General features: G+C 55.4%; 1 protein-coding gene across 3 annotated transcripts in view; it reads left to right on the top strand.

The window, feature by feature from the left end:
* MGRN1 (mahogunin ring finger 1) overlaps window positions 1–13,335 on the top strand; it is a 55,919-nt gene extending 42,584 nt beyond the window's left edge. The window contains exons 9-17 of one of the 3 annotated variants that reach the window (XM_030484794.2): window positions 1,233–1,301; window positions 3,444–3,603; window positions 5,417–5,526; window positions 8,961–9,184; window positions 10,085–10,208; window positions 10,734–10,779; window positions 11,375–11,482; window positions 12,033–12,077; window positions 12,585–13,335. In XM_030484794.2, coding sequence (XP_030340654.1) covers window positions 1,233–1,301; window positions 3,444–3,603; window positions 5,417–5,526; window positions 8,961–9,184; window positions 10,085–10,208; window positions 10,734–10,779; window positions 11,375–11,482; window positions 12,033–12,073 — 882 coding nt within the window. In that variant the 3' untranslated portion in view covers window positions 12,074–12,077; window positions 12,585–13,335. The remainder of the gene's footprint in view (window positions 1–1,232; window positions 1,302–3,443; window positions 3,604–5,416; window positions 5,527–8,960; window positions 9,185–10,084; window positions 10,209–10,733; window positions 10,780–11,374; window positions 11,483–12,032; window positions 12,078–12,584) is intronic. The other 2 variants (XM_030484795.1, XM_030484793.1) reach the window with 2 other exon arrangements.
* The last annotated feature ends 36 nt before the right edge of the window (window positions 13,336–13,371 follow it).

The raw sequence follows: 13,371 nt of genomic DNA, 5'->3' as shown, positions 1-13,371 counted from the left end.
AATCCCATGGCAAAGCCATTGCTCTTCTGAGCACCTCGTTTGACAAAAGGAGAGCCCATTACACATGGAGGTGCCAAAACCCCTGGACTGATGAGCTGTTGAAGCACTGGGCTCCCAGTGGCTTGGTTTCACTGGTTGGTGTCAGCTGGACAGTTACTGGAGATGGCAGGAAAGTGTTTGCCTCCCCTGTTTGTGAGATGTGTCAATTTGATACCTTGCGACCCCTTCAGCATTCTTTAGAATTGTTGTGGGGTTTTGTGTGCAGGAACACACCCTGCTCTGGGGCAGCTGCTGTGTAACAAACACATCTCAGGGGACCGGTGTCTTTGTGCATCCTTGTAGCGGCTGCTCCTGGCAGCTCCAAGGGTCTTGTTCTGCATTTCCTGGCTAAGCTAAGGAAGAGAGGAGAACACCCCGCAGTGCAGAGGGGGCTGGCCTTGCTGGGACTTGAACCATCAGCCCTTCTTGCCTCAGTGCTTTAATTCAGCTGCTTGGGGCAGTTTGCGGGCAGCTGCCAGTGGCTGCACAAGGGCATGGCTTGGAGGAGTATGTCCCGGGTCTGGGGCTGTGAGGAGCTTCCCCCTGTGCCTAGAGCACTTTCTGCCACCACACACCCCAGTTCAGAGAAGCCACCAAGGGCCTGGGGATGGTAATAAATGACACTGCACTAATGTAGGGTTGTCCCTCGAGTGCTTCTCATGCTGAGGTAGGTAGTTTGTCTGTCTTCGGTAGCTTGACCTTGTGTTTTCAGGTGATGAACAAAGAAGTGATGTGCAGCCATGGATGTGTCAGTAACAAGCTGTTGACACGGTACCTCTGCTGAGGTTACAAAGACGGGTGGAAGTTAAAATTGGTTAAACTTAAGCAGTACTTCACCCAGAAGGAAAGGACTGTGGAAGGCTGGTTGCCTCTGGCTTATTTGAACTATGGGTGCATATTCCCTCTTGATCTGTGAGACGAGCAGAGTACTTGGTTTTCAGATGATCTTGATTGCAACAAAAATGGGCAGCTGGGCTCCCTGCTCAGACCGGACAGGATGGGCACCACTTTTTGGAGAGAGACTCATTCTACCAGCTATCCTTTATGATTTTTGTTAATGTTTTCAGACAGCTATAGGGGAGCTGGCTGTTGTGGATGTAACATGGGCATTTTGACACAGGGAGGGAGGGGAGGTGATCACGAAACAGCAAAGACAGAGCAGCTGGCTCTCCAACTGTTGTCTTCTTCTCCAGGTTGACCGGGTGAGCTATCTGCTCCAGGAGATCTACGGCATTGAGAACAAAAACAACCAAGAGACCAAGGTAAAGGTGCTCAGAGCCTCCTGCTCCCTGAGCTGTGGGTTTCCAGCCTTCGCTTTCTGGTTTTGAGCTTAACTGTGGGGCTCGACAGGGCAATGTGGAGGTGATTCCCAGAACAACTGTCAAGTCTGTGTCACTCCTGCAGGCACTGGAGAAGCTCAGGGACGACAGATTCTCACTGTTGTAAGGCCCAAACACTCAGTGGAGTTGTGCTGAGATGATTTTAGACAGCACGAGACTCAAGGCTGTTTCCTGGGGCTGGGATTGCTGGGAGAAAAGGGCATCAGTGCCCTGGGGATGTTTCAGAGCACAGAGACAGTAGAGACAGCCATGGGCCAGTGTTGCCTCTCTGCAGTCAAGGCAGTAGGTCCTGGTGCTGTGCTTTGCTCCTGTGGTTCCTTCATGTTCTCCTGTTTAGTTTGGTTTTTTGAGGCGGGGGATCTGCATATTCTCACAGCGTTGCAGTGAACTGAGCTCTCTAGGGCTTGCCAGAGAGCAAGTGTTCAGAGAGCAGCCTGCATTTCCCAGCAAGAGGGAGCTCAGCATCACGAAGGGATGTGTATGCAAATGCTGTAACCAGAAACGTTGCCTGTCCTCAGGCAGGATGAATCCCAGCTTGCTGCACAGCACCATGCAGATTATGTGACTGCTTTATGCTTGCTTTAGCCTTCTGTTGAGCTGCCCTTTGCTGCCACCTGGGCTGCAGTGTACCAAGTTCTGGCCTCAGGATCACGCCACTTTGGTGTGTGTAATGTGTGATTTGCAGACAGAGGAGTAGCCACAGAGCAAGACAAGCAGGATTTCATCTCCAAGCAATGCAGTGTCCTGCCCAAAGCATTCTGTGATCTCTGCCTTCCTGTGCCAACAGGTGGTAGCACCTGAAGAGGCAGGAGGGAGAAGTCTTTTCAAAGATTTTTCTTGCACAGGATGTATTTAAGACGATTGAAGACTTCTCCTTGGGTCCTACAGGGTCTCGTGATGATTCTCCTGATCCAACAATCACACACTTGTGGCTCATCAGACAAGTGGCCTGGGGCCATTTTTGTTCTTCCTTGTGTGCTTAGCAAACTGAATGGGAAAGCAAAAAGCTTGCCCTCCCTACCTCCCAAAATAGGAGTCCATGTGATGGGGCAGACCTTGCAGCATTTTGCTGGCACAGGCAGCAGGCTGGCTGTGGATGTGGCAGCAGATGCTGTCTATTGCTATTTACGCCAAGGTTGCCCATGGTCTAGTATGTGGTAGCCCTGGAGACCAAAGGGGCCTCATGAAGTGGGACCAGGCGAAGGTGGAGGGTGGCCCACGCTGGGTCATCAGTTTGGTGGGCTCTGGCATAACTTCTGTGGTGTTCTTGGTGTCACTGAAGAGAGCTCTTACGGTTGGAGAGTGGGTTTCTCCTCCCAGCTTGCCAGGTTGCTGGGTGGCTATAATCCAGTTTTTGGGACTCTTGAGTGACTGGAAGACGAGTGTGATGGATGTTCATGTGGAATGGGTTCACACTGACATTTGTACCAGGGTAGCTGTGAGCGGGTGAGCATCCCAGACTGCTTCTCCTCCAGCTGCATGAAGCCTGTGCCAGCACAGGAGACTGGTAAAGATGCTGTGGCAGGAGAACCACTCACTCCTCACTTGTTCAGAGGAGCTATGGAAACCAGGCTAGAGGAGTGCCTCCTGTCCAGCCTGGGGCCAGCCTGACCTCCTGCCTGCCACAGTCAACAAGCAGCTCCTTTTGGGCTGCTCTGTCTGTGGATATGGGGCAGAAAGGCTGGACTGCCAAAGAGCCCACTTTCCTGCTGACCCTGGGAACTACCAGGCTGGCAGACAGGAGCTCGTTCTTGGTTCCCCTCAGCCAAGGGGATCCCTACCCAAAAGGGGCTCCCCTCTGCACACACCTTAGCTCTGGGGAAGGGCAATTGGTCTCTGGCCTTCAGTGAGCTCAGAGCAGAGCCCTGAGAGAAGGGAGTGTCTGTAGCAGGGCTGTGTGGGCTGGAGCTTGTTCTCCTTGAGAACCCCTGGTGAGAGCAGTGGGAAGAAGATGCCAGCTCTTTCATGAACTTTTGGGTGGGAATTTCCCCAGGCCCCAGATTCCCTTGGCAGTTCTGCTTGGCTCTTACCATTCACATGCCAATGTCTTGCCTCTCGTTGCAGCCTTCAGATGATGAGAACAGCGACAACAGCAACGAGTGCGTGGTTTGCCTGTCTGACCTCCGGGACACCCTCATTCTGCCCTGCAGACACCTCTGTCTGTGCAATTCCTGTGCTGACACCCTGCGCTACCAGGCCAACAACTGCCCCATCTGCAGGCTGCGTGAGTATGTGCCCAGGAAACAAGGGCATCTTTCTCCCTCCTAGGCTGCTGTTAAGTCAGTACAGGCTGTGAGAGGGAGTGTGTGTTTTATATACCCCACCCTAAGGCTCAGCATCAAATATGCTGCTGCTCTCACTGGTGTCTGGATATTCCTGCCACCTAAAATAACTGTCCTTGAACAGGGAAGGAGAAGAGCACATGATGGGAGAATGGCCCTTTGTGCAGTACCTCCCTGGCCACTTGCCCTCTCCCTGGAATGGATCTGAAGGTGCAGGTGCTCTGAGCCGTGCCATGCAGGCAGATCTTGTGTTTTGGTGAAGATGATGGAAAATCCCCCAAAAGAATGGATGTAGAAGCTTTATCCTGAGAGTATCTGGCCCAGACAGCAGCCAGTCCCACCAGAGGGCTGTCCAAGTACTTTGCCTGATTTTTTTTTACCCTCTGACAACTTTACTTTGATTTCACCAGGAGGCAGAGATGAGATAACAGTCAATTTGGAGTCCTTTGCTTTGCCAGGAGAGTTCAGAGGATCTGCATCGCTTAGCTCCCAAAAGATGGAAAAAGTTAAATACCCATTCTAACACTCAGGCAGCATTTGCTGAATTCCATGTGTTTTCTCAAAGCACAGAGGCACAGGAGTCTCTTGAGAGGTGATGCCTGTGTTTTTGCTGGCATAGACAGATCATTTGTTTTACCCTGTGCTTGGTCTCTGAGATATTTTATTGTTTCTAGTTGATACTTCTCAGCAACAGAAAAAAGAGCCTAAGACAGATATTTGGCCTGAGAAATTAAGTCTAACCGGTTCAAACGTGGCAAACATGCAGTAACCAAAAGCAAGATCTTATCAGAGGAAGTGCCAGACAGCTTTAACTATAAATAGTACAACTTAAAACACAGGGACTGTATTATCTCATCTGCATGCTGCAGTGGAGGAGGTTGTATTTGTTTGGAAAGTGCCCCCATGTCAGACTTCTTGGGCATCTGCTGCTGGGGAGTGCAGAGGCAGCAGGATAGATTTGTACCTCTGTCTTCTGGCTTGAGGCTGGGTGCAGCAGAACTAGGGAAATGCCTGCGCTTTTCCTTATCTATGAGCAAGTTCTTACAGCTCCATCAGAACGTATGTCTGGCTCATTCATCTGCGCCCTTGGCACAGAGGAACTAACAATATTAAAGATCTGCAGATAGGAAATGGGACTGTGGGCAGGGAGTGGAGATCAAAGCTGTTGTAGTGGGAGGACCAAGGGATGGCTGTGCTGGAGACAGGAGTATAGCCACTAACCCTCTGGCTGGGTTCGCAGCTATTGCAGAGCCTCTCACCACCGCGGCGCTGGCTGGTGGGGGAGCAGCCAGTGGCAGGCACAATGCTCCCAGGGCCAGCTGGACCTCAGGCCTGAGACTTGTGTGGTCTGGATGAACCCAAAGTGGCTTTACATGACACCCCCCCCCCCCCCCATCCTGCAGCTTGCAGTGCACTGCCCAAGGCCAAGCTCATGTTTTTCATACTGTGTTGTACAGTATCAGGCCTGAAGCACTCCTGTACATGATGGTACCAGGGCAGGCAGTGCCTGTTCTTTGCAAGGGCTCTGTGTACCCAGAGTTTTTGGCCAGCAAATCTCTTCCCTGTCTAGTTCAATTGACTAGAAGCCAGACCACAGCGCTAGGCTTTGGTGTGTTCCACAGCCCTGCTCTCCATGTGCATGTGGAGATCCCCCATGCCTATCGTGTCTGTAGCAAGCTGAGGAGCTCTTGCACACATCAGGCATGGCCTGGTCCTGCTTGGCCATGCAGTCACCTGCCTGCTGTTCTCTCCTAGCCTTCCGTGCCCTGCTGCAGATCCGGGCTGTGAGGAAGAAGCCAGGGGCTCTGTCGCCGGTGTCATTCAGCCCTGTCTTGGCACAGAGCGTTGACCATGACGAGCACTCTGTAAGTACCTCCCAACCCTGTGTACAAAGCCAGGGCGCTGGTCTCAGCCCGAGCAGGCAGCTTGTGCATGCATGAGTTGCTGGTGTTCCTGGGACCTCAGGAGGTACACTCAGACATTGGTCTTGCTGAGCAGTGCAGCCTTTCTTGTCAACCCTGCTGGACAGCCAGGATCTCTCCTCTCGCGGATTAATAATTAATAAACTTGGGTTTAGCCAAGTGCCCTCTTGTCTTTTGGAGGAAAGAAATCCACAGAAACCTCAGTCTGGGAAGGTTTCTCGGTGCCAGTCCCAGCAGAAAAGTGGCAGACTCTGGGCAGGATGGGAGCAGGGAAAATGAGGGGGTGACAGTTTGACTTGCACACACATCTGTGTGGCAGCCAGCTCTGATGAAATGCCCTTGTCATCAGGGTTCCTAGCATGACAGCAGAAAGGCCTCTTTGTGTGAGTCTCCGTGAGAGGTCGGGGTCCCGGCAGGCAGCTGAGGAAGCTGATATGGGAAGCGTGGTGCTGGTGGCCTCGGGGCCTGGTCGCATGTCCTTGGTGCTCATTGCCTGAGCAGTGCTGTTGCACAGCTAGCTCTGGCAAGACACATGAGGTCAGAGTGAGGAGAGGGAGATCGGCACCTAGACCATCTTATAGACCTTCATGGGAACAGAAAGATAGTGTCACAGAAGAAGCCTTGTTTTACCCATCTGTCCCCTGCAGCCTTGGAGCCCTGCTGCCTTCAACTGGGGGTAAGAAACAGGGCAGGGGAGAAACCTCGAGGGTTGTTGTGAGGCAGAGCATGGTGTGTAGAGGAAGCAGGTGCTGTCACCTGGAGCAAGGTGAGGAGGTGCCATGTGTCTCTTCATGTCACTAACCTCAAGAAACAACGTCTTTAAACATGGTTTTCTCTTGACAGTGTCCCTTTAAACCCCTTAAAGTGAGCACTGTCTCCCTGCCCAGCAGGAAGCCTAGAAGAGAAACCGTAAGTGGACTTGGTTGTGTTTGGCTCCTGCGGCAGTTCTTTGCCTGCGGTGTCACCAGCACGTGGAAGTGTTACACATGCGAGGGCTCGCTGACACGCTGGCGTTGACTCCTGCCCCTGCACAGGCTGTGGCACTCCCTGTACTGCCTCCACGTGAGCAGTGAGACACTCACACCCTGCACAGACCATCACTAACCCCCTGGGTTGTGTGGGGAGGAATAAGCAAAATGGAAGCAGCTTGCCACAGCGGTCTGGCACTGACTCGCAGGGACTGTCCCCAGGTCCTGAGCCTGGCTGCTTTATAGTTCCAGCCAAGATGTTTTTGGAGCTGTGTACAACTGTGGGCAAGCTGCTGACCCCTTGGCTCACCCAAAAGCTTCCTTGCACTTGTCCCATCCCGTTGGCAGTTTGGCATGGACACATCTTGTGTTTTCCACCCTGATGCTAGATGTCGAGGTAGACAAACAGGCACCGCTGGACCAGGTCTTGCATTCAGGAACGCTGGCTGCAATGGGCTGCTTTGCTTTTACAGAAACAGGAGGAATGGAGCTTGTTCTGTTGGGGACTCTGAGCTGGTGTAAGAGTGTGTAACTGGAACACCATGCTGAGGACATCCCCAGCAGCCAGGATGCGGAAGGGGGAAGGTGAGGGAGGCCCTCAGGTCAGGAAGGGTTTGTTTGTGCTCTTTGTGTGCTCCCATCAAATGCAGCTACAGCTTTCATCGGTGTCAAGAAAGCTGCAGTTGTCTTTTGCTCAAGCCAGCCTAGGAATGTGGCTTGTTAATGCTTGTTAGGTCTGGAGAAAACCTGAGGCTGGGCGCAGGGAATGAGGCTATTGCAAGCTTGATGTGACCCTGTCCCTCTGCAAGCTTCCTACAGCGACTAGCAGTGCTGCTGGTGCAGTGTGGGGTGTAGTGGTAAGTGTCCCAGGGGAGAGCAGTGCCCTTAGGGTTGTTTGAAAGCTCAGAAACTTGCAGTGAGGGTGTTATAGCCATTGGCTGAGAAATCTACCTCCAGCCTCTGAGCTGTGCTGTGGAACCTGAGCTTTCACCACATGAGCCAAAATGAGCAGCCTTTGAACCCTCAGGCCTTGGTCTGCACAGCCAGGAGGAAACGTCCCAAACACAGGCCAAGGGTTTTGTCTTCCCGACTTCTCTGTACACAAAACAGCGCCTCCGAGCTGCTGTCTGAAATGAAATCCCTTGGTGGAGATGACTTTTGGCCGCACCGCCTGCAGATGGCAGCAGCTGTGAACCGATCCCGTGTTAGCTGGCTTGGTTATCTTGCAACCGCCAGCTATGGTCTTCAGCATAAGCTCGTAACCACCACAAGGCCGATACTTAGGGGGTGTGGGTTGATGCTTGACCCCAAGTACCACTCGTTCTTTCCTCCCCATCAGATGTAGCTACTTCTGTGACCACAAGTGAGCCAGTTCAGCAATCAACTCGCACCAAATTGGTGGCTGTGTTGGAACAGGCTGCTGGGCAGGCACATCTGCAGCTCTGTGATTGCGAGATCAGGCAGAGAAGCTACAGGAGTTCACTGCGAGGCTTAGCAGCCACACACCATCTTAGGTACAACATAGAACCACCTCCCTGAGGATACAGGGCTGAAACAGCTCCATTTAGTGTAAGCCTGGAGTGCTGAAGTCTTACCTCTTTGCAGCAGGCTGGGCTGAGCTGCCTGTGGTTGCAGCATAAACCCCATTTGTCTCTGAGTGTTCAGGATCTTTGTGATCAGGAGGATTTTTGGAGTTAAACCAGTGTTAGTTTAGTGGCTTAGCGAGAGTGCCTTTGACTGGAAGCTTAGTGAGTTAAGGAGGGATTGGGAATTTGTGCAGTTTTGCCCTCCTCCGTTATGGAGTGGCACAGTGGTTCTGTGATCCCTTTCCTACCTTTTAGCAGAGGTGGCTGTGCAGAGCCAGTGTTAGCAGCTGAGAGGACGGAGGCCACGGGAGAAGCAGAAGTGGTGCAGGCTCCAAGGACCAACTCTCAGCTGGTTGGTGCACCGAGGGTGCTGTGAAAGAGCTGTGTGTACCAGGGCTGAAAGCACAAGTGGCATGCGTGCTGAGCTGGAAGGGTCTCCAAACCCATCTCTTAGGAGAAACAATCCAATCACATCTTATAGTATCTTTAGTTAGGAACCTACTTCCTCACCGATTTTTGCCCAGCTCTTGAAAGCATGGTGGAGGGATGCCCAGCCGCATTCCAGCTTGCTGAGATGCCCAGTCTCTTCAGCATTGCTTTGGAAGCTTCCCTGGAGCATCACCAGTGTTACAGCCCAAAGGGGAACGTGTGGCTGTTGCAGGGGAAGGAGGCTGAGGCTCTCTGGAGAGGTGGCTGTGGGGACGGGCTGCCTGGGCACACGGTGTGTGAGGTGCAGGGCTGGGCTGCAGCGGGGCCTCCCCTTTCTAGGGGGGCTTCCAGCCCGGTGGGGGTTTCTTAACGTGCTGCTCTCTTTCACCCACAGAGCTCTGACAACATCCCTCCGGGCTACGAGCCCATTTCCCTGCTGGAAGCACTGAACGGCCTTCGCTCCGTTTCCCCCTCCATCCCGTCAGCCCCTCTGTATGAAGAAATCAACTATTCTGGTGTGGTGGATGGGATGCCCCCGGCGAGCCGGCCGCTTGTGGGCATGGACAGAGCTGTGGAGAGCAGCCACCAGAAGGGCAAGCGGAGCAAGTCTCCAGATAGGTCAGCACTGGGATGGAGGGTTCTGTGCCTCTTGTAAGCCCTGGGGGCTTGCGGCCACACGCACTGGGAGCCAGGAGAGGGCTCTGGCTGGTCCCACCACTGGTATCTTTTAGGAGGCCAGCAGGTACTCATGCTGGTGAGAGAACTGGGGCATCACCCATGTTCAGCCTGAGGTTACAGCTTATATCTCTTATGGCCTGGCTTACTCACCAAAAGAAAGAGGATTTTTAACAAGGAGAATTTAATCCAGGCTTTGGATGGAAATGTCTCCTTTCCAACGCAATTAGTCCCTCAGTTTGCATTTGACATACAAACCTTGCTCAATTTCCATGACATCCCCAGAAGCAAAAGAATGGGGAGAGAAGTGACCTCAATTTCAGAGCGCAAAATGCTGAATAAGACCTTCTAGTTGTTGTCTGAAGCCTCCTCTATTGGCCTTGTGATGGAGGATGTAGATGTGGATGCCGTGGAGTGGGCAGCCCACTGCATGTGCCCTTTATGTGTCCCTTGTGGGGTTGTACAGGTGTTCCTGGCACTCTGCTGTGCTCCATTCCAACTTTCCCCTGGGAATGGAGCCCCTGAAGGTGTGAGGAGCAGTGTGGGCCCTCCGCCTCTTGCTTTCCATGCCAAGGCAGATTTGTCCAAGCTGTGTTATTGTGCTGAAGCTCTGCACTGCTCGGTTCTGCCCCAGAAACTGTTGCTCTTCTCCATGCAGCTTGTACTGGAGGGCCCTGGTGAATTTATCTCAGTAGCTGAGCTCCTACTCATGCAGGTTGGCTGATGCTGCTGGTGGACACGCAGCAGGGGTGGTGACAACTTGAGCTGCTGCCACCAAATCCAGCAGGGCCGTGGTGCCGGCAGCACTGCGGCTCCTTGCAAATGGAGTTTCTCCTGCCACAGCACCCTACGGTCTCCCTCGTCCCCCATCCACGAGGAGGATGAAGAGAAGCTCTCGGAGGACTCTGACTCGCCGCCAGCACTGAGCGGGGGTGAGCTGGTCCTGAGGGAGACCAGCTCTCCAGAAGTAAGTGTGTGCTTTGCTGGGGAGCTGCTCTGAGACAGAGCTCTTCTGGGGGGGCTCCTGGGACGTGAGCTGCCTCCTGAAGGGCCGTCCCTGCCTCAGTGACGGGGTAAAGATGAGCTTGTTGGCATGTAGCCCAGAGCCAACAGCTTTGGCTGCCTTCATTTACACATAGGGCTCCATGGGCAAATGACATAGCCACTCCCTGTGTCCCTAGCACCTCTGTGGGAGCTGCGGCATTGGAAAGCCGTGTCAGAGCTGACCCTCCCTCAGCTTGCTGGGCATGCCCAGCAGCGTGTGGGGCAGGGGTGGGAGCTGGGCCTTGCTGGGCTTCCAGCACCTCCTGCCATTGCCTGTAAACCCTCTCCATCCCAGCCCATGGTGCCGCAGTGCTGGTGGGTGGCCCTTTGGTCCTTCCCTGAAGCAAGTCCTGGCCCCGAGCACGGTTCTGGAGGAAGCCATAGCAGGAGACAAGCGCAGCAAAGGCCTCCAGCCCGCAGAAGTAACCTGTGCTGTTCCTCCTTACAGAGCGTGGCAGGGGAAGAGATCGAGGAGGCCTTGTCCGTGCAGCAGGGTAGGTGTCCGCTTGGCCTGGAGGTGGCCAGCCCTCGTTGTGGTGTCCAGCTGTGGTGTGGTGGGATGGGGACAGTTGGGGAATGACACAGGAGTTCAGAAACATGCAGCCCCTGAAGTCCATCCCTGAGCTGCTGTGCTTCACCAGGGAAAGGTGCCAGGGTCTTTTCTGGGAACTAGGGGAGCAAAATCGATGACTCTCCCTGGTTTATTTGCCAAGCACCAATCCTTGCTGTGAGCTCTACGCATGGGCCATCTCCTCATACAGCTGAGGGGGAGATGGCTGTGTGCACCACTGTGGTCTTGGTGAGAGTGTGGCCACGGTACTGGGCATGCACGATGTGCCCCAGTGTCTTTGGGATGGGTCTTTGGTGCTCAGTCAGCATCCTGAGGACATGAGGATGGGGTGAGATGGGAGTGATGGGTTCGCTGTGGGGCACGAGCCTGCATATGAAGAGGTGGCCCTTTGGCACCGCGGCCTGGGCCAGTCTGACCGGCTCCCCCGAGCCCTCTGTGGGGCTGTGAAGCTTCCTCGGGTCTTGGATCTCACCTGTCCTCCTGGCCGCGTGCACTGAGGGGCTCTCTGGTGGTTGCAGGCAGCCGCCCGCCCTCGGTGGAGGACGTGCTGCAGGACGGGAGCTGCAGTGAGCACAGGAGCCTGACGCAGTCAGAGAGCGACCCTCCAGTCGACGTCTACCTGCCAGGTAACGGCCGAGCCGTTGGGGTCGGCGGCACCCTCTGCGCTCGTGGCGCCGGTTCACGGCACGGAGGGGTTGTGGATGGTGGTGCCCGGGCGGTGCTGCACCTGCGGGGTGGGACAGGAGCCGCCCAGGGCACGGGAGAGCGAGCTGTGGGTGACTTGCCCCCCTTCTCTCCTCTTCCATCACCCTTTTGTCTCTGTCCTTCCCCTCCTTTCTCCTCTCTGGGCTGCAGCCGCTCAGTGGCACAGTTTACGTGACACTGGCTTCTCGTGCCTGCCCCAACCGCGCTCCTGCTTTTGGTCAAGGGAGGGGAACCGTCTGGCCCGGCTCCTGGGGACTGAGCCAGCGCGGGGGGCAGCAGGCACCCCATGTGGTGGCGGGGAGGGCCGTGGTGTGCCATGCTCTGCTGGCAAGCAGGGCTGTGGGACACTGTCCTCACCCCCACTGCTGTTGTTGCAGCCTGTTTTCTTCCGTAGAGTCGCAGTCTGTTCTGAGTACCTCTCTAATGTCTCCTTCCCTCTCTGTCTGCCTTCCTCCCTCCTGTCTTGGGCAGCACTGGGTCCTGATTCCTGCTCTATTGGTATAGAGGAGTAAGCTGGTACGTCTTCTCGTTCTTCTTATGCATCGCTGTTGTGTGGGACAGCAGGACCCCTTGGGAAGAGTGGGGATAGGATAATCCTGGCCAGCAGGGCAGGGAAGGAGGGGGCAGCAAACCAGCCGGGCTGCACCACTGGCTCTGTCCTGGCTCCGTTCCCACCCCTGTACCCCACAGGGGTCCCCGCTGCTCCTGAGTGCCAGGGCCCTGGGCAGGGCAGCAGAAACCTCCGCCCTCCCCACTGTGCTCCTCCTCACTGCCTCTTGGGCACCATGAACATTCAGGCCCCTGGTGGCTGCTGCCAGCCTGGTGACAGATAGTGTGTCCCCTTAGTGTCCCCTGTCCCATCCCCGGCTCAATCTGCATCTTAGCAGGGGCAGAGGGGATGGAGCTCATGTGGTTACTCCAGGGCAGGAGGGGTCGCAGGGGTGCCCTCTCCCTAGAGCCTGGGCTCTCAGTCTGACCCCAGGACTTGCATCATTGGGTCTGAACCCCATTCTCCTCCCTCAGGCTCATCCGACTTCACCAAGGTGCTCCCCGGCCGCAGCACCGGCAGCCCCACGCAGCCCCTTCTCTTCGAGCAGACACGTCTTCACATGGAGGACGAGCAGAACCTCTCGTGAGCGGGGCCTGACCTCCCTGCCCCGGCCGATGGACCCCCCCGGACCCCACGCACGGCCTCTCCCCTCTCCGCAGCGGGGCTGTCCCGTCCTCACCGCCCCGGGGACCCACCATTCCGGCTGTTCTGTAACAGACGTGCATGTATCCCACCGGCGGCGGCAGCGGACGGGGCGGTGGGTAGGGCTGGCGGCGTGTTTTTACATGGGAAACGTGTGTGTGGGGGAAGGTTTGGGGTTAAAAGCAGCAGGTGGAGGACACAACCGTTGTATATTTTGTACACACCGAGCACAGCCCTTTGCTGTCACTGCCCCTGTACATAGCTGTGGCCCTCCCTGCCCATCCCAGCAGCCCCACTGGGCTCTGCGCCTTCCTCCTCCCAGCTCTGCATGCTGGGGGGAGCCTTGCAGGGGTGCAGGGCTCCGCTAATGGGGAGGGGGGGGGACGTGGGGGTCAGCCCCGTCCCACGCCGTGCATCCCGAATGGCGTGGGACGGGGCTGACCCCCACGTCCCCCCCCTACCTCCACGGAGCCCGGCGCTGCCCACGCCGTGTGCCTTGTTCTGCTTCTGCGGCGGGTCCCGGGGCAAGCCCCCCCTGTCCTTCCCCCTCTATGTTTGTAGTAATAAACCCGTGGAGCAGCCATGAGAGTCCGTGCTTTGGGAAAGGAGAAAGAGGGA

Source organism: Strigops habroptila, chromosome 4, assembly GCF_004027225.2.
Source record: "Strigops habroptila isolate Jane chromosome 4, bStrHab1.2.pri, whole genome shotgun sequence".
Classification (NCBI taxonomy): domain Eukaryota; kingdom Metazoa; phylum Chordata; class Aves; order Psittaciformes; family Psittacidae; genus Strigops; species Strigops habroptila.
Note: the sequence above shows the minus strand (reverse complement) of the source record. Positions and strands in the feature narration are given on the sequence as shown.